The sequence below is a fragment of the Vulpes vulpes genome, chromosome 12 (genome assembly GCF_048418805.1).
Source record: "Vulpes vulpes isolate BD-2025 chromosome 12, VulVul3, whole genome shotgun sequence".
NCBI lineage: Eukaryota > Metazoa > Chordata > Mammalia > Carnivora > Canidae > Vulpes > Vulpes vulpes.
Window position 1 is genome coordinate 12,961,103 of NC_132791.1, and position 23,976 is coordinate 12,985,078.

General features: G+C 37.5%; 1 protein-coding gene across 3 annotated transcripts in view; it reads right to left on the minus strand.

Moving 5' to 3' along the window:
* TMEM38B (transmembrane protein 38B) overlaps window positions 1–21,685 on the minus strand; it is a 55,462-nt gene extending 33,777 nt beyond the window's left edge. For 2 of the 3 annotated variants that reach the window (XR_011995456.1, XM_072727785.1), the window contains exons 1-2: window positions 21,446–21,681; window positions 6,712–6,868 (exon numbers count right to left, since the gene is read on the minus strand). Coding sequence is in view for 2 of the 3 variants with exons in the window: in XM_072727785.1 (XP_072583886.1) it covers window positions 6,712–6,868; window positions 21,446–21,557 (269 nt within the window). In the remaining variant the exon portion in view is untranslated. Of the gene's footprint in view, window positions 1–6,711; window positions 6,869–11,387; window positions 11,540–21,445 lie in introns of all 3 variants that reach the window. The other variant, XM_072727786.1, reaches the window with a different exon arrangement.
* Between the last annotated feature and the right edge of the window lie 2,291 nt (window positions 21,686–23,976).

Consider the following 23,976-nt stretch of genomic DNA (forward strand, 5'->3'; position numbering starts at 1 on the left):
CTTTCAAAATGGATCCACCCAAGCTGTCTCCCAGAACAAGCCCCAGGTGAAGAAAACACTGGTATAGAATTAAAACAGCAGTACAGACAACAGAAGGAAGGTTCAGACCAAACTGAGAAAGGAGAAGAGACATAGGAATCTGAGAAAGCAGGTCTTAATCTTTTGAACACTATAAAAACAACAGAAGCAGGAACTCTATGAAGTCAGAACATCTTTTCTGAATTCCACCTTACACTAAAAGTTCAAGAAACCTAATTTCACATAAAAATGACCAACAGAAAAGTATCAAGGTCAAATCTCACACAAATTTATTAAAAGAAAAAAAAAGCAGAATAAAGCCCTGTAGACAATGAAAGCACTCAGGAAAATTTGTCCACCAAATAGATAAAAACTGTGACCTACTATTTCAAAACAACCTAAAGACATTAAGAAAAGTGATACAGGGGGATCCCAGGGTGGCTCAGCGGTTTAGCACCTGCCTTTGGCCCAGAGCGTGATCCTGGAGTCCCAGGATCGAGTCCCATGTCAAGCTCTCCTCGGCATGGAGCCTGCTTCTCCCTCTGCCTGTGTCTCCACCTCTCTCTCTCTTTCTCTCCCTCTATGTCTATCATGAATAAATAAATAAAATCTTAAAGAAAAGAAAAGTGATACAACACATAAAAGAACAACACATAAAAGAACAACACATTAGAATTAGAAAAACTAAGAACTGAAGATACAATCCTCAGGAAAAAAAAATTTTTTAAACGAAAAGAAATCACTTCAGTAATGAAAACCAAACTAGAATGAAAACAAAGAGAAATAAGCATAATAATACCTTCAAAGAAATACGAGAAAAAGGAAAACATTTTAAATTTAAAAAAGGAGATTTAAAAAGTCCTCTGAACTATGACCCAGCAACTGCACTACTGGGTATTTACCCCAAAGACACAGGTGTAATGAAGAGACAGGACACCTGTGCCCCAATGTTCATAGAAGCAATGTCTACAACAGCCAAACTGTGGAAGGAGCCATGATGTCCTCAGATAGATGAATAAAGATGTGGTTATATGCGTGTGTATATGTATACATATATGTATACACATGTATGTGTGTGTGTGTATATATGTATATATATGTATATATATGTGTGTGTATACACACACACACACAATGGAATATTACTTAGCCATCAGAAAAGATAAATACTTATCATTTATTTCAATGTGGATGTAACCGGAAGGTATTATGCTGAGTGAAATAAGTCAATCAGAGAAACAATTATCATATGGTTTCATTCATATGTAGAATATAGAATATAATAAATAGTGAAAGGGACTATAAGGGAAACTGAGTGGGGAAAAATTAGAAAGACAAACCATGAAAGATGCCTAACTCCAGGAAACAAAGGGTTGCAGTAGGGGAGGTAGGTGAGGGGATGGGGTAACTGGGTGACAGGCACTAAGGAGAGCACATGATAAGATGAGAACTGGGTTAACTATATGTTGGCAAATTGAATTTAAATAAAAATATTTTTAAAATATTAAAAAATAAAAAGTCTACTGAAGAAAGACAAAGAGCTATATAACAACCATAAGAGTTCCTGAAGAGTACAAATACTAAAATAATTTTCTCAATTGGAAAAAAAAAAAAGGCATGTACCTACTAAAAAGAACATACCACATAACCTAAAAATACTGACTCAGAATGACTAACACCAAGACTTCTTTTATTTAAATTATTAGGCTTTAACAGGAAAAAATATATTTTGGGCATCTAGAAGGGTATGTGACTTATAAGGGAAATAAAATTAAATGATCATCAGACTTTTTCACAGTAATGTTTTATGACATAAGAAATAGAGTGACACTTTCAAATCCTCAAAGATACAAAGTGTGATCCAATTATTTTATACCCAGCAAAGCTGACTTTCAAATACAAAAGACACAAACATCAATATATGGGACCTCAGTGGTAAATCTCCTAGAATATAAGCTTCAAACAACCAAAACTACTAGGGAGACACAAACATAAGGACTGGTGATAAGCACTAAACATACAGTTAACTATAAAAATAAGATTGAATTACAATTAGGAAGGCAAGAATAACAGTATATAATAGCTATAACTATGACAATGTAGAATAGTTTATTTTTACAATGGGAAGAGAACAAGAAGTACATATGCAAAAAAAAAAAATTAATGTTCTCAGTAATCACATCAATGGTAGTATTAGTACTGTCACTCCAAAGCTATTGTGTATCATATATATAATAGAGAATAAAAGAAATGAGTAATGCTGGAACATTCTATTATGCCTTGTGCCCTCAAGAAAGAAAATTCTTAGTGTGAAAGAAGGATACACACAAACAGGTAACAGAAAAGTTTAATGAAGGCTCTATGGTCTTGAATTTGAATTAAAAATATTAATATGAACTTATAAATATTTTTCATCCTTATTTTTCCTAGCTCTGTCCACTGAAAAGGCTTAGAAACAGTATCAATCCAGTAATAATGAACAACTCTAGTGTTCAAATTTCGGTCTTGAAATGCCATTGCTCAGTAAGAGAAACCAGAAAAATGAGTGATTCCAGAAGAAAAGTACAAGATGAATCTTAGGGTGCTTTGGTGGCTCAGTCAGTTAAAAGTCTGGCTTCAACTCAGGTCATGATCCAGGAGTCCCAGGATCCAGCCCCACGTGTGGGATTCCCCCTTGACAGAGAGTCTGTTTCTCCCTCTGACCCTCCCCGCTCTTGTGCGCGCTCTCTCTCTCTCAAAGAAAGAAAGAACGAATGAATGGAAAGAAAGAAAGGAATCTTATATTAAGTATCAAGGAGCTAATCAGTCTGAAGAACCAATCTGAAGAAGTTCCCATCTGCCAAAGATGAAACAAACTGAACTTCAACAATGACAACTGCAATTTATTGCAACCTATGAAATATGTTTAAATCCATAAGTTCATAATAACTAAAAAAAAAAAAAAAACTGGTTACCTTTTGAAGATGACATGGGACTAATTATCATGAAAACTGGTACATAAAAAAAAAGAATCAAGGATTTATCCTGCCATTCTTACATGAATGATACAACTGGGTAACCAAATAATAGATGGTGAGTGGAAAGTTATCTATTTATAATACTACTCCATCTAATACATAAGACAGAACTAGACTATTACCATTGTGTAATTCCCAATTAACACGGTCATTAAGTGTAAGAGTGCAAACGTCAACAAAAAAGAAAGCAAATCAGATATTTGGGGCCCCTTCTGGTCTTGACAAAGGAATCTAACCTGAATGTGATTTGTATTCGGAATCAATCTACCAATTTTCAAGAAACACAGAGAATTCAGAAATATAATGATCTGCACCATGTGTATGCGATCAGCACATTCCAGACTACAGAAAACTTTACAGGTCAAATGGCTCTGGTTTTTCAAGAGATAAATTATAAGGGAAAAAAAGGAATGGAAGGGGAATCTATAAAATAAAAATGACTTAAGAGACATCAATCTTTTAATAGGTATGACAAAATTATAGTGTCTAGGGATGAACATCTGGATGATAAAATCATAAAAATATACAAGTGATTACCATAAAAGGATAAATGGTATGCTACTCTAACGGTTATTTAAGGTGGGAAAATCATTGTGATTAGAATGAGATACACAGAAGGGGCTTCTAGAATGAATGGCAAAAACTTACTTCTTACTTGAGTAAAACTTCAAGTATATTATACTTCATAATAATACATTAGGCCAAATATTTATTTTTTTGTGGTTTTCCTGAATTTTCACTTTATAATAAAAAGATTCCTATTCTAAATGATGGGAATGCACCTTTATTTTATCACAGTTTTATACTTTGCATTTATTTTATAAATATTCTTCTGTATCTGTTTATTATTAATTGAAAAATTTTAAAGAAAAAATATATTGTAATAAATAAGTAAATAAAAATAAGACAAAAGATTTGATCCTAAAAAAAAGAAAACTGTTCAAAATGAAACCTCTTCTTGGTTAAAGTCATGGTCCAAATGCTGAGTTGAATTCAGACCCTGCCATTCACCAATTCCCTAAGCCTCAATTTCTTCCTGCATAAAACTGCAATAATAAAAGATCTGAGGTTAACAATTAAATATTATACTATTAATTCACTATGTAAAATTGCATTTCTTATTTTCCACTTCTAACATACTTTTTAATTTAAGCTAAGAAAGCATCCATTTGGAGACAAGCAATTTTATTTTATTTAAGGGATCAAATAATCAAGATCTGTGATTCCTTACTACTCAATTACAGAAATCCCTTCTAATACATAACAGCACATTTCTTTAATATATTTAGCGAACCTAGAAAAGTACTTATCACACAGTTCACAAAACAAAATCCCTGTTCTAAAAAAAACAAAAACAAACAAACAAAAATCCCTGTTCTGATAAGCTATTATGTTAGGAGAATGAGACAGACCAACATAAAAAGAAATAAACAGATAATAAGTCAGATAGTAGTAAGTCTAAAAAGAAAAATAAAGAAGGATTATGTGATATTCATGGGAGAGGAGGTGCTATTCCAGTCAAGAAGATCTCTCTGAAAAAAAGAAAATATGAGCCTTTTGGGGAAACAGCATTACAGAGAAAAGACTGCAAGCACAAAGGTCCTGAGGCAGAAAAACATTGTGTGTGCTCAAGAAATGGTAAAAACCAATGCTGGCTAAAACAGAATGAACAGGAGTACAATCAATGGAGACATTACATCAGGAAGAACAAAAGGGAAGATACTGTAGGTTTTTTTTTTTTTTTTTTTTACTGTAGGGTTTTATAAGCCATAGTAAAAGTTTTAGATTTTGTTCTTTTTTATTTTTTTTATATTTTGTTCTTTATTGGATAAGAAACTACTGAGCATAGGAGTAAAACGTTCTAACTTATTTTTATCTTTTTTATTTTCAAATAGCTCCACACCCAGCATGGAGGAGCCCAACACAAGGGCTTGAACTCACCATCCTGAGATCAAGACCTGAGCTAAGATCAAGAATTGGACACTTAACCTACTGAGCCACCCAGACACCCCTCTAACTTATTTTTATATAATCACTTTGTCCATGCAACAAAGAAGGGTGGTTAGTATACAGGAGAAGTGGAAATGGGTGAACTAGGTAAAAGGGTTTAAGAGTACACTTACCATTATGAGCACTGAGTAAGGCACAGAACTCTTCAAACATATTGTACACCAAAACTAATATAACACTATATGTCAACTGTACTTCAAAAAAAAAAAAAGAAAGAAAGAAAAAACATATAGCAAGCAGAAGACTGTATTTTAAGAGATGATCAAACAAATCTATGAGAGTCAGGGGCACCTGGCTGGCTCAGTTGGTAAAGCATGCACTCTTGATGTCTGGGTCATGAGTTTGAGTCCCACACTGGGGATAAAGTCACTTAAAAAAAAAAACAACAACAACAATTATGAGAGACAGGGGCTGTTAAATGTCAAAGCTCTAAAGTCAAATTTCCTGGGTTTGATCTGAATATGAATACTGAACTGTAAATTCTAGCAAAGTTTCTCCATGCCTCAGTTTTCTCATTTGTCAAATGTCAAAAATAATGGTTACCTTACGGGACGTGTATGATTAAATATGAATATAAAGAATTTAGCTAAAAAAAAAAAAAAGAATTTAGCTGATATACGGTTAACAACTCAGTAAATATTAGCTATCAAATTTATTATTCTACTCCTACTTGTTTCCACTAACACAGGTTTCCACTGTTACTTTTTCTCATTGCCACCACTATGTATAATATTCCCCTTTAAGACTGGTTACATGCTCATTTAAAAATTATCACAATAAAAATGAACTTTAAGTGTTGCTAATATTCTATATTTGATATGGTTTTTAATCAAAAGTATAGTTTCTGCTTCAGATGTTGCAAACCCACTCTGATTTGTATTACACTTTTTTTTTAGCTTGATGGATCAATCTTCTTAAAGATAACTGAATCTTTGGATTTGTAAGAACCCAAAGCCATTCCTGCTAATATTTTTTCTTCACTTCAAAACTAGATTAAAAACAAAATTAGGGTAGCCTGAGTGGCTCAGTGGTTTAGCGCCACCTTTAGCCCAGAGCCTGATCCTGGAGACCCAGGATAAAGTCCCATGTCAGATTCCCTGCATGGAGCCTGCTTCTCCCTCTGCCTGTGTCTCTGCCTCTCTCTCTCTCTCATGAATAAATAAAATCTTTAAAAAAAAAAAAATAAATAAATAAAATCTTTTAAAAAAATAAAATAAATAATAAATAAATAAAAACAAAATTAATGTTAAATCCCATAAGGCGATGAAAAATCCAACATAGAATATAATAAGAATGGTAATTATAAATGCATCATAATAATCACCTGGACTTTTTGTGTAGTTGGTCGCATTCTTGATTTTATCCTTTTGTATGTCTGTGGGTATGAATTAGTAAGTTTGGGGTCAAATATTTGGTTTCCTTTCACATTTGACAAGCTTCCACTAAAGATAAGGTAACAAACTTGCCTCTGGACAGGATAAAGGAGAAGGGTGAGAAAGAGACTTTGTACTTAAAACCATTGGCTTTATTTGGGTTCCTTCCTTTGCACATGTATTAACTTTTCAAGAACATAAGATAGGTTTTATAAAGAAAAAAATTTCATTTATTAGTAATTTACAAAACAATTTTTTAAAATGTCTCATAGTTCACCATAATGGCAGCTTACCAGATTGAAGATGCCAGTAATATATTAGTGTTGTTTGCAAGAAACCTCAACGGAGGCTCTGCAAGCAACACACAGGATAAAATTCCTCCACCAAAGCAATGGAGCATAGCAGTAAACCAGCTTGAAAAAGGGTTCTTCCGTGCCACCGCCGCAGCCCCTGGAACGGCAAAGTGGAAATGCGCTCTGAGAGAACTGTACACTGAATAAACCCTAAGGTGCCAGTGGCACTAAAGAAAAACTTCTTGGGCAGCCTGGGTGGCTCAGCAGTTGAGCGTCTGCCTTTGGCTCAGAGTGTGGTCCTAAGCCACAGGAGTCCCACATCGGGGTCCCTGCATGGAGCCTGCTTCTCCCTCTGTGTCTCTGCCCCTCTCTCTGTGTGTCTCATGAATAAATAAAATCTTTAAAAAAAAAGAAAAAAGAAATGAACTTCTTAACTTCATGACTTTCAAAACCTTACTATTACTCATAAGTGCGACAATCACAATCATTATAAACTCTTTTGTTCTTTAAACCAAGACTGTAAACACTTTGTTAAGACACAGGTGATCGGGACACCTTTAAAACACTCTGTCCAGCCTCTTACTGCCAGTTTCCTAATAGCACATTATTATAAACAATCTCCCTTATGTACTCTCTCTCCTTTCATTCCCAGCCCTGTTTTAAGTACTTCCAGTTGATACATCAAAGCAAATTTTAAGAAAAATGTATTTTCTTAATTACTTTAGAAAATAAAAGCTGAAATAAACTTAGCTTTTAACATAACAGGCTAGAAACAGAATAACAAAATAAACCCAGAGGTGAAAGGCTCATGAGGAACATATATATACATTATCTTAAAATGCCTCCTAACAAACTACTTTTTTTTTTTTTTTAATTTATGATAGGCACACAGTGAGAGAGAGAGAGAGAGAGAGAGAGAGAGAGGCAGAGACACAGGCAGAGGGAGAAGCAGACTCCATGCACAGGAAGCCCGACGTGGGATTCGATCCCGGGTCTCCAGGATCGCGCCCTGGGCCAAAGGCAGGCACTAAACCGCTGCGCCACCCAGGGATCCCCAAACTACTTATTAATTAGAGGGAAATAATTTTAGAGTGGAGAAACCTTGCAGACCTCACCGTAAACAAACATCAGGTGACTCCTGCTATCATGCACTGAAAACACATCTTAACTTCTACAGTATTTCCACCAAAAATATATAACCCGAACTAATCTAATCAGATACACCCAAATTGAGGGCACTTCTGGGAAAATACCTGGCCTACCCTTTAGCAATGTCAAAGTCAAGAAACATATACAAAAAAAAAAAAAAAAAAAAAGGCTGATAAAATGCTCTAGATTAAATAACATTAAAGAGACAACAACTATATGCAATGTATATTCTAGATCATATCCTAGAATGGGAAAGAATATTTACAAATCACCTTTTTGGACAACTGACAAAATCTAAATATGGACTATGGCTTAATAATAAGTGTTGTATTACTGTTAAATGTTCTGATTTTAGTAAATGTTCTATGGTTCTTATATATTAACAGACTTAAGTAATTTGAAGTAACTAGGCAAATGCTTCCAACTGACATTCAGGTGGTTTTGAAAAAAATAGTAATGCAAAATAAAAACACTCAGAGATGCTAGAGTACAAATTTCTAGTTCTAAAATGAGCAAGTTCGGAGCTCTAACGTACAGCATAGTGACTACAGTTAACAATACTATCTCATACACTTGAAATTTGCTAAGACAGTAGATGTTAAGTCACGGGGTGGGGGGGTAACTATGTGAGATGATGGATGTGCTAATTAACTTGATTGTGATAATCATGTAACAATTCACATGCATATCAAACCATCAAACTGTACACTTTAAATATATATAATTTTGTCAATTATACCTCAGTAAAGCTGGAAAAAAATTTTTAAATGGGGCAAAATGTAAATGCTTGATGAATTTGGGTAAAGTACATGAGAATTCCTTGACCTATTCTGGCAACTCTTTTGTAAGTTTGAAATATCAAAGGGAAAGTACAAAAAAAAATTAAAAATAAACTCAACCAGAGAAACAGAAGCAATTTATAAAAATAAAAGCAGGGATGCCTAGGTGGCGCAGTGGTTGAGCATCTGCCTTTGGCTCAGGGTGTGATCCTGGGGTCCTGGGTTTGAATCCCACACTGGGCTCCCCACAGGGATCCTGCTTCTCCCTCTGCCTGTGTCTCTGCCTGGCTCTACAGATCTTTCATGAATAAATCAATAAAATCTTTAAAAAAATAAAATAAAAAAATAAAAGTAGAAACCAATTAAATAGAAGTTAAAATTGCAAGATGGAGATGGGCAATCAATAAAGCTAACCCCAAGCTATTCTTGGAAAAACCAATAAAACAGACCATTGTTCAACAAGTCTGAGAAAGGGGCTCAGGGTAGGAACAAAAATAATGCAAAGCATTAGAAGGAAAAATAAAGAAATAGTTTTAATAGAGTTTTACAGGAAAACAACATGCATTTAATATAATAAATGTGAAAATGCAATAGAAATGGACAATATAAATTAGCAAAATTTCCTTAAAAACAGAGAGAAAACTTGAACATATAAATAACTGGAAAAAACCTACAAGGCCAAGATCTATCTTAAGAAAGGTGCCAACTCAGATAAATTAATGGAAAACATTTACCAAATATTCTTGGATTACTCATTTTTATGCTATATAAACATTATGGAATACAGCAAAGGAGAAAAACTTAAATCATTCCATGATTAATCCAATATCATACATTATAAAGAAAGAAGAGTGAGAGAGGAAGGAGGAGAAGAAAGAAAGGAAGAAGACACTATAATTTAGTTTATGAGTATAATGCACAAATATATTAATAATAAATTAAAATCAGTAGTTTTTTGAAAAGATAATAAATCAAGACAAGTAGATTTTATCCAAATTAAAAGAGTTCAATATTTAAAATTCATTTTTTTAAAAGATTTTATTTATTTATTCATGAGAGACACAGAGAGAGAGAGAGGCAGAGACACAGGCAGAGGGAGAAACAGGCCCCATGCAGGGACTCAATCCCGGGACTCCAGGATCACCCCCTGGGTGGAAGGCAGGCACCACCCAGGCGTCCCTAAAAATTCATTTAAATCATTCACTATACTAACAAATTTATTATCATCTCCCATTTAGACAATTAAAGACTTAAAAATTCAACACGCCCAATTTCAAAAAAAATCTAGCACGCTGACAACAGAAAGAAAAGTACTTAACCTGAATAAAGATATGAAGGAAAAGATTTTTTTGACCTTACTAAAATTCAAAACTTCTATATGACAAAAGACTGGAATAGTGTTTTTCAACTTACATAAGGCAAATTCCAATAAATCAACAGAAAAGACAACAAACACGAGAGAAAAATGGACAAGTCACAAAGCAGGAAATATAAATGACCAAATACATACCAAAAAAAGAAAGTCATCAGTAATCAAGGAAAAACAAAATTTAAGAAGATATTGTATTTGTCACACATTCAACTGGTAAAAACATGTACAGCTCAGTATTTATATTAACTTATTAGTTGGCAACAATGTGAAGAAGTTCATATACTGCTGTAAGAGTATTAAAAGTCATTTTAAAGAGTAACTTGGGAGTATAAATTAAAATTTTAATTTAAAACTGACTCAAGTGTCCAAGGAATTTCATACAAGAATATTAAAGCAGTGTTGTTTATAATGCTGTGAAAAAAAAATGAAAAACATCTAAATGACTATCATCAGAGAAGACTTAAACAAATCATGATCATTTGTGGTATGGAATACTATACAGAAGCAATCAAGCGTGTGATATAGCAATATTAACATGGGAAGATGCATACACATGGAATGCACAGCAAAGGGTATGCAATACACCAAAATTAACTCCTATTATATCTCTTGAGAAAGCCTGGGATTTGTGAGGATGGTCAAATTTATTTAATTATATTGATTATGATATGATAATGATATAATATTATGATGATTTAATCATATTTGAATTCTTTTAACTGAATTATTACTAATTATAAAATTAAACAAAATTTTAACAAATTATGTCACACCCAATCTGTGGAATACAATGCATCTATTTTTTTTTTAAGATTTTATTTATTTACCCATGAAAGACACAGGGAGAAAGAGAGGCAGGGATACAGGCAGAGGGAGAAGCAGACTCCATGCAGGGAGCTGGACAAGGGACTCGATCCCAGGACTCCAGGATCACGCCCTGGGCCAAAGGCAGGCGCCAAACTGCTGAGCCACCAGGGACTCCCAATCCAATACAATGCATCTATTTAAAAGAATGTAGCAGCTTTACATGCACTGATAGACAAAAAAAAAAAAAATATATATATATATATATATATATGTGTGTATATAAACAATATGTACAATAAGAAATCATTATTGTACAGAAATCCATGTATTTTGATCAGTACATATACATAAAAATAATACATAAAATAAGGTCTGCAAGAATATATAACCAAGTTGTTGTTATCTCTTAGGAAAATGCCCATTTATGCAAAAACAAACAACAAAACTAACTACATAAATGTATGTGTGAGTTTGTTAGGGTAACATCATCATACTTGTATTAACACGGAAATTCATCTGTATGTGCTCAGGGAGAAAAAAGGAGATAAAAGTCAAATAGTGCAACCCACCATTCCACACAACAAAACGTGCCCAGGAGTGAACATGAGTTGGCAGATGTGCATTTTCTGTGGTGTACATATCCTGTCAAGTGAACATGTGATGCCAAGGTTTAATGATATACGTCTGGTGAGAACTCAAGAAATGGTGACCTGTTCCAAATCTGGAAGAAAAATCAATTATGAGAAAAGTACTAAAAGGCAGGACATCAATCTTCAGTGTAGCAACTTCCTTAAACCTAAGAATTTTCAAGAATTATTTTGATAATATATGCTATCTCTAGAGCCAAACCCCCATGTAAGATATGATACCGCTATGTCTCTACTTAGATATTATTACCTACCTAAATATGTATATGGGCACTAGAGCACCACAGAGTGGTGACTGATTATAACATTGGTCAGTCAGCCTAACAAATGAGTATTATCTTTTCTTAGGTAATGGTCACTAGATTCCTCCATACTGCACCATCTTCATGTTGAAAAGCAATACAGAGGGGTGCTGCGTGGCTCAGTCGGTTAAGCAAGCGCCTGTCTGTCTGCCTTTGGCTAAGTCAGGATCCGCTCAAGGATCAGACTCAGCAGGGAGTCAGCTTCTCCCTCCCCTCTGCCCCACCTCCAACTTGTATACACAGGCACACACTCTATCTCAAATAAATAAATAAAATCTTAAAAAAAAAAAAAAGCAATTACAGAGTGCTTAATATAGAGTGCTTATTGACTCTATAGTTTAACTACTCAGGTATAAATCCTGGCACCAGCACTTACTCTTTGTGTGAACTCAACAAGTTGATTGTTTGCTTTCTCACATCTTCAAAAAAGAAAAAATACACATACGGAAGTGGTAAAGAAAAAAGTAATTTACACCACACGGTTGTTGTAAAAATCAACTACAAGTGAGTACTTTGAAATCACTCAGAATGGGGACCTGGCACACAGTAAGCAATAAGTATTAACGTATCACTATTATTATATAAGTAAATCAAAATAAGCAAAAAATTACCCTTTCCTATTTCTACCATTCTATCACACTCCTATCCTGAGAAATGACAACTTCCAGACTTTTTCCCTATGCTTATTTACACATACACACCCTTTATCCCCCTTACTCTTAACTGTCTCCCAATCCTACCGTGTGTGTGTCCCTTTCTCTCTCTCTCTCTCACAGGCATACTCTGGTTAGCTCTGGGAATGCATTCTGGAAATGAGAGTCCTAACTGCATGACAGCCATAACAAGCCCATCACAGCACAGTCACTATGAAGAACACATTCTAAGATAACTTATTACCTCAAATAAACATACGATTAGGAATACTCACTGGTGTCTGTCCTCTGTGTTCCTGGGTACTACTCTAATGGAGATTTACCATTACCTTCAGCTACCTGATACCCACCACTCACTAACTTAGCCAAATTTTAATATACCTGGGTTTTCCTTTGACCATTAAAACAATCCAAATCAAATTTACTAAGTGATTTCATTTAAATGATTCACTCATGTAATACTCATTTCTGATTAGGTCAAAATAACTTTCCTTTTTCCTCAACTTGCACATTTTATTCTGTCCTCTTAGGACATAATCACATTCTAGATTTTGTATATGTGTTAGCTCCATTATAAAGTTCTTATCTCTTAAAATTCTAAGAGACTTTAGACAGTAGGTACTCTATAAATGTACTGAATGACAGAAAAATATGTGAAATATTTCAAGAGCTCAGTATTATGATTTTTAACTACCATTAACTTCCCTTTGTATTGTCACAAGTCAAAGAAGCAGCTGGAATTATATACCAGTTTTGTGACCTCTTTGTAGGATCACTAAACCCTGCCGGCTTAAGTTTCAACTTTCATAAAATGGGAGTAATACATAACTTATAAGGATTTAAAATAAGAAAATATACAAAAAGACATATTTACTACCTAGTACACAGCAGACACTTGATATATCTACTGAACGGACTGATCATTACCAGCAGAGAAAGCAGGCAAAATGCAACTTCTAACTTCTGGCTGCTTCTATTCTCTGAGCCCCAGATAAAATTCTTTTCAATTCTTATTGCAAGGCTTAGATGAAAACAACACACCATAGCACTAGGGAAGTACTTATAACCCTAAGACACTTAAATCAGTGAAACGAAGATTTTATTAGAGGAAAAAAAAAGAAAGGAAAAGAACGATTGAAGAAGGGTCTCTCTCACATCCATCTTTTTTGTCTAATTTTCAAAACTATGTCCGCTAGAAAAATTTCCCTTAACTCAAATAGGCCTTTCTATGGAGCTCTTTTCAGTATATACACTATGGTAACACATTTTTACAGTATGAGGCAATCCTATGACAAATCTCTTTAGGTGTTATGTTCTTTTGTATATATCATACCAGTATCAGAATTAGTTTATTGTGAAGTTAAACTGTGAAAATACAGAAAGGTAACCAGAAACAGCTTGTATATCTTTTCCTGCATATAAATAATTGTCATTAGAAAAAAATAGTTAATATGGTTTCTTTGCTTTTTTTCTCAGTTTTAAAACATTCCTTTAGCTAAGGAACAAGCTGACATTAGGAGATGTTATTTTATTTTTAACATGCTCATATTTAAAAGACAAAAAATTATCTGTCCTATCTTTAGATGTTTGTGATATTCCCCAAAACTCTTAAGAAAATTTGTCACATTGAGATCTGACTCTAATTCAAAGCAGGAGTTCTGAAAAAAAGAAAAGAAACAAAAAAAGTATGAGTTCTGAAGCACTCATAATCACCTATGGACTTGAACATCAAAATATTTTCATTATGAAATGAAAGCTAGAAAATAAAGTCATATTCTACTTCCAGTTTTGGATCAAGTTTGGATCACAGTGGGCCAAGTAAATCTACAGACCCACCTTGTGGTTATTTCCATAGTTCCTTAATGTATAACTAGAATAGAAGTAGCTGGCAAGTGACACAAAGCCCATAGTGATCCTCTGATTTATGGAGTCAGAATCAGTATGGTAGAAACATTCGAGTAGAAGCCCCTAGAGCTTCTTCTCCCCCTCAAGGTATTTTTAAAAAGCAATACCAGAGATGGGTGCCATAACCAAAAACGTCAAAGATGAAAAGGTGGTGATAGCTATCACATCCCATTTAACTTGCCTATTTGGTCTATAAGTACTAAGCAGATGGATCTTGGAGAATGCTTGTGGATTATCAGAAATGTAGACAGTAGTGACTCCAAATGCAGCTGTATTCAAGATGCAGTATTTTTATTGGAACAAATCAATATAACCCCTAAAACCTGGTAAGCAAATTCTTTTTCTATATTAATTTGAAGGAACCCCAGAGACACCTCTTTTACCTGACTAGGTGAACAGTATATTGCAATCTTGCCTTAGTTCTATGTCAACTCTCCTGTTCTCTAACAAAGTCACAGAGATTTTGATCATATTGGGAATCCATCCAACATCACACTGACCCACTAAAACTAATGACGTTATACTGACTGGATCTAGACAGGAAGTAGCCAGAACTTTAGATATCCTAACTTGACATATGCAAACTGGAAAGTAGGAAGTTAAATTCCACTGCTAGGACTCTGTACCAGTCTGTACCAGTCTGAGTCCAGTCAGGGAACAAAATACATAGTTATTTTAATAGAGAGAATTTGCTATAAAGACATTAAGTATAAAATTGTTAACTAGATTGTTAAAAAGGTAAAAAGTACTACAGTATCACAGAGTTATCAACTACAGAAAGCAGTTTACCACTACTGGGGAAACAAAGGGTTGAAAATATCTTTAAACTTTGAAGCTTCAGGGGATCCCTAGGTGGCTCAGTGGTTTAGTGCCGCCTTCAGCCCAGGGCGTGATCCTGGAGACCAGGGATTGAGGGGATTGAGTCCCACATCGGGCTCCCCACAGGGAGCCTGCTTCTCCCTCTGCCTGTCGCTCTGCCTCTCGCGCGCGCTCTCTCTCTCTCTCATGAATAAAAATCTTTAAAGAAAAAAAAAATTTTTGAAGCTTGAACATCTCTTTAGAGCCAAAACTGAGACTCCTAAGGAGGAAAGACAGCTCAGCTGTTGTTCTAGTCCAGCCCACTCACTGCACAGATGAAATATTGGGTTTTAATTTATCTGAAACTACCCGGTTAGTGATAGAGTTTTAATACTGGTGTCCTGATTTTATTAGCTCTTTTTACCACATCACACTCCCTGACCAATATTTTATGTCATGTCAAATATTCTTTCACTTAAAAATTAAAGACATTTAAGTAAGACTCTCTAATAGAAGTAAATTATGAACTGTCATTTCTGAACATCCTTTTCCACCCTACACTGGGAGAACTGTCACTTTTTAAAACATCACATAACAAAAGAGGCTTTTGGGGTTTCATGAATTTTTTTATCTGGATATTGATTAAATAGATGTGCTCATTTTGCAAATTCATTGAGCTGTATGTACATTTATGATTTTTGTACTTTTCTGTATGCTTTTATGTGTGGATTCATAAAGACAGCAAAATTATGCTGCCACCTTTACAGAAACCTCAGAACTGACAAATTCTTGACATATAAATCCTTTCATCTCCCACAAATTAAAAGGAGAAACAATAATAGGCTTTATTCCTGGATTCCTAGTTCTGGAAAGCAAAACTCATTGGTGATATGGAAACGATAGAAATCATGGGAGAAAATAACATTGTTAGGGCTACAACAACATCTTTCGTCTTGGTATCCTTAGCATCTTGGGGGATCCCTCGGTAGCCCAGCAGTTTAGCATCTGCCTTCGGCCCAGGATGTGAGCCTGGAGTCCCGGGATCAAGTCGCAGGTCGGGCTCCCTGCATGGAGCCTGCTTCTCCCTCTGCCTGTGTGTCTGCCTCTCTCTCTCTCTCTCTCTCTCTCTCTCTCTCTGTGTCTCTCATGAATAAATAAAATCTTTTAAAAAAAATCTAATATAGTGCCTGATACACAGTAAAGTTTCAATGAACATTTGCTTAACTGAACTTCCTGTGATTCGAGAGAGGTTAGCAGTATTTGAAATATTTTAGATATTCCTAAACTATGAACTTTCTTAATATCACTGTCTTGCCAGATCACCAATACTGTCCCCTGTAGTATAATGGGGGAGAATTAACAGGAAAAATAGACTGTGTTTGTAAAAAATCAAGTAGAAATAACTGTAGATTAAATTTTCAGGAAGTTTTACCAAAAATAGCAACTAGATATGAATGTATGATTGCAGAAATGTGTTAATTTTAATGAAGATTTAAATAAGAAAAGAGAGAAGGCAGATTTAAAACGTAAGAAAAAAAATAAAATGTAAGATAAGGGGCAGCCTGGGGGGCTCAGTGGTTCAGCGCTGCCTTCAGCCCAGAGCATGATCCTGGAGACCCGGGACTGAGTCCACATCGGGCTCCCTGCATAGAGCCTGCTTCTCCTTCTGCCTGTGTCTCTGCCTCTCTCTCTCTCTGTGTCTCTCATGAATAAATAAATAAGATCTTAAAAAAAAAAAAGGTAAGATAAGAGAGACTAAAGTTGATATAAACTTTCTGTTAAGTGGGGTTTTTCTTAAGATTTTATTTATTCATGAGACGCATAAAGAGGGGCAGACACATAGGCAGAGGGAGAAGAAGCAGGCTCCCCACAGGGAGCCTGATGTGGGACTTGATCCCAGGACCCTGGGATCACAACCTGAGCCAAAGGCAGATGGTCAACCACTAAGCCAGCCAGGTGCCCTGTTAAATGGTTTCTGACTAATAACTCTCAAGACAGCATTTTCCAACTTCCTACTAGAATAGGAAAACAAACAAGCAAAACCTATGACTACTAGCCAAAACTAAAAACTATAGAAAATCAGATGCCAAGGTTTAGGAGGAACTAAAGTTAACTATTTGACGAATGGAGGTAAATTAAGAAATAAAAAACAGGGGATCCCTGGGTAGGGCTCAGCGGTTTCGCACCTGCCTTTGGCCCAGGGCGCGATCCTGGAGTCCCGGGATCGGGATCGGGTCCTGCGTCGGCCTCCCGGCATGGACCTGCTTCTCTCTCTGCCTGTGTCTCTGCCTCTCTCTCTCTATGTCTATCATAAATAAATAAAAATAAATCTTAAAAAAAAAGAAATAAATAAAAAACAATCCAAATTATTAAATACAAGTCATGTGGAAAAGGAAAGAGGAAAACCATCATCTTTCCTTGGATTTGAAGCCTACGACTTGAACCAAACAGCAAAGGGACACTGTCCTTATCCATACCACAGAAAGAAGGAGTTAATCCCCTTTCCCTGTTTCCACTAGCATTGTTTAAGCTCTAGGAAGAGATATATAAGATGTAAATGGTAGGCAAGTGAGGAGAGAGGTATTGGCAGTAATAAAATACATTCCAAAAGTCAGGAGTCTCAAAGAGTAATGTGCTCCAGAGAATAAAGATAAGAAGAATCCTGGTACTACATAGAAGAATTATAGTTATATTGTACAATAGGTCTGAGTTCTAGAGAATCAGTCAACAGGGGATAAGAAAAAGTTGCCAATTAAATAAAAATTTAAACAAAGTATTGGCAAATAAAATCCCTAGTGAATTAAAATGATACTCAAACAGGTGGAGCTTATTCCAAGAATACAAGGATGATTCATCATTTTTTTAATTTTTATTTTTATTTATTTTTTAGTAATTCCTACACCCAACATGGGGCTTAAACTCACAACCCTGAGATCAGGGGTCACATGCTCTTCTGACTGAGCAATCCAGGAGCCCCTGATTCATCATTTTAAAAAATGTATTACAATACAATTTAAATAGGAAAAACAATATGATCAACTCAATGAAAAGTGAAAATACAAATTGCCAATAAACTTAAGAAGCATACACTCAGTAACCCTGACAGGTACAAATGAAAACTATTTTTCTGATCATCAGAATAAGATAGTTAAGAATGATAACAGTGGGGGGGGGAGCAAATATTGAGGAAGAAACAAGCAGTCTAACATACTTCTGGTAAAAGCTTAAATTGGTACACTCTTTTGTATGAATTCTATCATTTTCACCTGTTTACAAGCACTGGTACTGGAATGTAAAGTATGTTTCTCTCACACACACACACACACACACATATATAAAATATATTCACAAGATGTAATCCCGTTTCAGCATTAAATTACTCCAGTGCTTCTCAAATTTTTTGGTCTCAGGACTCCTTGCGCCCCTAAAACTTAGTGAGCAAATGAATGGTTGCCAGAGACTGGAGGAAGGCCAACTACAAAGGGCAGGAGGGAATCTGGGGTGAGTGATGAAACTATTGGATATCTTGATAGTGGTGGCAATCACATGTCTGTATGCCTTTGTCCAAAATCACAAACTTTAGGACAGCCCGGGTAGCTCAGTGGTTTAGAGCTGCATTCAGCCCAGGGTGTGATCCTGGGGTCCCGGGATAGAGTCCCACATCAGACTCCCTGCATGGAGCCTGCTTCTCCCTCTGCCTTATGTCTCTGCCTCTCTCTCTCTCTCTCTGTGTCTCATGAATAAATAAATAAAATCTTAAAAAAAATCACAAACTTCATTTTAAAAGGTGAATACATGCAAATTAAACCATTAAAAAGTCAGACTTGAGGGATCCCTGGGTGGCGCAGCGGTTTAGCGCCTGCCTTTAGCCCAGGGCGCGATCCTGGAGACCCGGGATCGAATCCCATGTCGGGCTCCCGGTGCATGAAGCCCGCTTCTCCCTCTGCCTGTGTCTCTGCCTCTCTCTCCCTCTCTCTGTGACTATCATAAATAAATAAAAATTAAAAAAAAAAGATTTAAAAAAAAAAAAAAGTCAGACTTGAAAAAAAAAGTTCTTGAAGACCCCAAAGGGCTTTTATGTGAGTTACAGGTATATTTAGCTTATTAGAAATTGTTGAGAAAATTTTAAAGGAGTACTTAATGTTTTTCATTTTAAAAATAATAAACATACTAAATGTTAACATCAATTATGTATTCTTTATGAAAAATAAGTGCTTTCCAAAGCAAACATTTAGTGAGGAAGGTCCCACTGTTTTATGTTAGCAAATCCTTTTTTATCTCTGGCTTCAAGCAGAAAACAGCTGTATTCTCATATCTGTTTCTGTATTCAAACTGTTACAGCATCACAGGTCATGTAGCCTCTGGAAAACTCCACTGCACACTTGTGAGAAAATGAGTGTAAGGAAAGACAAATAATATTTGCATATTATTATGAAAATAATTTTGACCTGGAAGTGTCAGGAACCCCAAGGGTTCCCGGGCCACACTTTGAGAACCTGATTTGGCCTATACAAGAGAACTCCAAATACTGAATATGGCATTATAAGGTACTTCTTTTCAAATCAGGGAAACACTTTCACTTACACAGATTATCTGTCCTGATTTAATACAATATCCACCTTTTCCAGAGCAAAACTTCGACCAAACAATGCTTTAAAAGACTGAGCTACAAACATCAATGTAAGTGAAAAATATTTCTGAGAGCAAAGAGTCAAAAGCAAAAACAAAAAACAGTCCCCAAGAGTTACAGCACCTCTCCAAGCCCTCATTCACTCATTAATGAACTCTCCCTAAAGGACCAGGCGGCATGAACAGATAAAACGTAGGAAAAGGGAGAAAAAAACCAAAAATGCCTGAGCTCAAAGAAAGAAGAGAGTCAAAAAGGATCCAAAAGGCAAGCAGAATAATTGCAGAAGTAAAGCAATACAGGCATAAACATACTCTGAGAGTAAAAAAGACAAATATTGCTCCTTGACCATATACGATAAAGAAACCCTCAAAACGCTGTAGGGAAACCGTGCCAAACGACCCTTGGACGACGTCACGCTTACGACGGAAAAAGGGGGATCCCCTCTCTTCCAACCACAATCACTTTATTCGGCTGCAGAGCACGGTGACAGAGCTGGGTCCGGAGAAGACAAGTGTCCCTGCTTGGGGCTCTCTGAGCGTCCACACAACTTTCAGGGCTGCAGAGCCACTCTCTTATTCCAACTCTCTTATTCCAAGCGACCAAGCTCCACTTGCTGTCCGGGGGGGGGGGGGGGGGGGGGGGGGGCTCTGTCCCCAGGTGACCTTTACGGTTTTTTTTTTTTAAAGATTTTATTTATCTATTTATTCATGAGAGACACACACAGAGAGAGAGAGAGAGAGGCAGAGACATAGACCGAGGGAGAAGCAGGCTCCGTGCAGGGAGCCCGACGTGGGACTCGATCCGGGAATCCCGGGACCCCGGGGTCACGCCCTGGGCTGAAGGCAGGTGCTAAAGCGCTGAGCCACTCGGGCGGCCCATCTTAGGCACTTTTTCATATGTTTCTTGGCTCTTTAGAAATACTCTGTGTGGGTGTGTAACTGCCCATTAAAGTTTCTCTCCTTCGTCTTCCTCTTCCTTAAACACATTTTTTTCCCTACTGAACTGTCTATATTTTTGTAACTGATATGTAGGTCTGTATACACTTTATTTACACATCCTTTGTTGGTTCTAGTTTTGCAAATACCCGTTCTCAGGTTGTGCTCTGTGTTTTCAGCCCTTGAATGGTGTCTTCTGATGAACAGTTCTTACTTTTATAATTTTTTTTAAGATTTTATCTATTTATTCATGAGAGAGACACACAGAGAGAGGCAGAGACGCAGGCAGAGGGAGACGCAGGCTCCACGCGGGGCGCCCGACGGGGGGCTCGATCCCGGGACCCCGGGGTCACGCCCTGGGCGGCAGGCGGCGCTGGAGCGCCGAGGCCCCGGGCCGCCCCGCAGGTGAGCTGTGAACGCCGGGGGTCCCCAGGCCGGCGGCGGCGCCCGGGGACCGCGCGGGGCGAGGGCGGCGCAGGCGCTCCGGCCCCCACACGCCGCAGCGGCGTCTTCCCCGTCAGCTGCCCCTGCCCGCCGCGGCGGCCGGACCCGCGGTCGCGCCTCCTCTGACGACTCCCGGGGCCACACACACACACACACGCTCCCTGCCTCAGTCTCCCCCGCGCTCGCGAGGCCGGGCGGGTCGGCCCCGGCGCCCCTCCAGCCCGTCTCCAGGCCCCGGGCCGTTCGGGCGGCTCCGGCCGTCCTCCCGGGAGAGGCACCCTGAGGGGGCCGGTGTGCGGCTCCCCGCACTCACCCGGCTGACGCTTCAGCGCCATCACGGACACCAGGTAGTGGGCGATGTCAAAAAAGGGGAACATAGACGTGCGAGAAAAGGCAAGGGTCAGCTCATCCCACGGAGAGTCCATGACGACGACCGACAGCAGCAGCCGCAGCAGCCCCGGCGACGGGTTCCTGCCGTGCGCGGCCAGGGTGGGGGAGGGGCCGCCGCCTCGCGCCCGGGCGCGCCGCCTGCAGGAGCCCTGCGCGTGCGCCCTGGGACCCGGCGCCGGCACGCTAGGGGCGGGGCGGGGCGGGGCGGGGCGGGGCGGGGGCGTGTCCTGGGAGTGGGCGGGGCCAGCGGCTTCCCGCCTGTTCCTGCAGGGCTGAGCCTGGTTCTCCCAGACAGGGTCCGGCGTTCTTCGTGCTGCAAACGGTGCCGGCTCCAGGAGAATGGGCAGAGGAATATATACGTAGTGAATTTTATTTTATTTTTATTAAAATATTTTATTTATTTATTCATGAGAGACACAGAGAGAGAGAGAGAGAGGCAGAGGGAGAAGCAGGCTCCATGCAGGGAGCCCAATGCGGGACTCGATCCCAAGACTCCAGGGTCACATCCTGGACCAAAGGCAGGCACTAAACTGCTGAGCCACCCAGGGATCCTCTGTAGTGAATTTTAAAATGTAGTGAATTTTAAAACTACTTACATTAACATTTAGCACATTTGGGCAGCCCGGGTGGCTCAGCGGTTTAGGGCCTGCCTTTGGCCCAGGGTGAGATCCTGGACTCCCGGATCAAGTCCCATGTCCGGCCTCCTGCATGGAGCCTGCTTCTCCCTCTGCCTGTGTCTCTGCCTCTCTCTCTGTCGCCGTGTCTCTCATGAATAAATAAATAAAATCTTAAAAAAAAAATTTAGCACATTTATTATTTTAAAGAACTTTTAAATTTTTCTCCTAAGATGTGAAATATGCTAAGTATTGATTGCGTAGCCCTCGTAGAGTCTTGGGGACTCTTTTGGGTCCTCAAGAAATTTTTTTAGGGATTTGATTTACATACATTGCATTCACCCTTTTTAATATAAAGTTCTATGATTTGGGATAAACCTGTACAGGCCAGAGGGGTAGAGGTTCAGAGTGGGATTAACTTCTTTAAATTGATTCACCTGACATTTGTCAAGCAAAGCTAGTGTGCAAGGCACGTCGTGATTTAGTGGAGATCTAAAAAAGAATACAGTAATATCGTGCCCTCGGTAAGCTTGTGTTTTCTTAAGAGATTAAAAGTTTTTTAGGCACACACGTCATTTGTACAGAACTGGTAGTGAGAAGCATAGGTGCCATGCTAGAGCAGTTCCAAGAAGAGGAGGACTATTTCAGGGAAGTGGTAAGGTGACCTGGCCTTACAGGCTAGATAAGAGATGGACAGAGGAATTTTGGCTAGACTACAAAGTGAGAAATGAGGCTGGAAAAGAAATCCTTGAATGGCATACCACAAACTATGTGGCTTGACTTCAGAATCTAAGCGCTTGATCACTACATTATGTTCAGACAAATCAGAGCCAGAATCCATTGTCTTAACCATTATACTAAACTGGGTTTTTCCCTTTTTGATGGAGGTGGAGGGTAATGTGCAATCAACAAATAGTTTAGGAATAAATTGGTGAGAAGAGACTGGAGACTGGGAAAATCAAAGCGTATTCACTTTCCATACTTTTTATGCATTCCTTTATCTTTGGAATTGTGGTGTTATGAATTTAGGAGCACAATTTGGATTGTGTTTCCCAAAAGGTTTTACATTTGACAATCTTAAATTTCATAAAGGATACATTTGTTCTTAAAAAAGTAATATATATGAAGTACTCTTTGCAACACCTCCAGTGATAGTCTATGTCACTATTATTCTAAGGTATAATTAAATCAATTATTAGGACCAATATGACAACATAAAAAGCATCAGAGTTTTTTAAAAAGCAGGTAAATCCAACATTTTACTTACCCTAAACAGACTAATTCCAACAGAAAGAAATGAATCATTTCAGGCTCTCCTAGTAATCTGAAACTTGTTTCTTTTCAAAAACTGAGAATAAGATGGATCTCCACCTGCCTCGAGGCTAAAGAAAAAAAATTTGTAAATCTAAGAAAAATGAAATTATAATTTTATAAAAAGACAAGTTGTATCCAAATGTTAAATATGCTCACTATATTTGCTTCTGGTCAGTGCTTCAGTTATTTAGTAAAATAAAATAATCCAGAATAAAAGGAAGTGAGCAATGAAAAAAGGAAAGGCTTTGAACTGGTAACAGAGCAAGGTGAGATTGGGGGAGATTATGTGTGAATATTCAAACTTTTCCTGACTTTTGGAAACAGTTTACAAAGTTACATAATCATTGCAGAAAAATGAATTTGTATTATAAAGTATTGCTTATCTATTAGAAAGTAAAGCTGGTCTTATTATATGAATATCTAGAAGAGTTTTGACTAAAAAGAATTTGAATTGAGTAAAAACATGTGAAACTAATTTTCATAAACCAGATTTCTCAACAATACTATTGGCTCTTTGTTGTGGTGA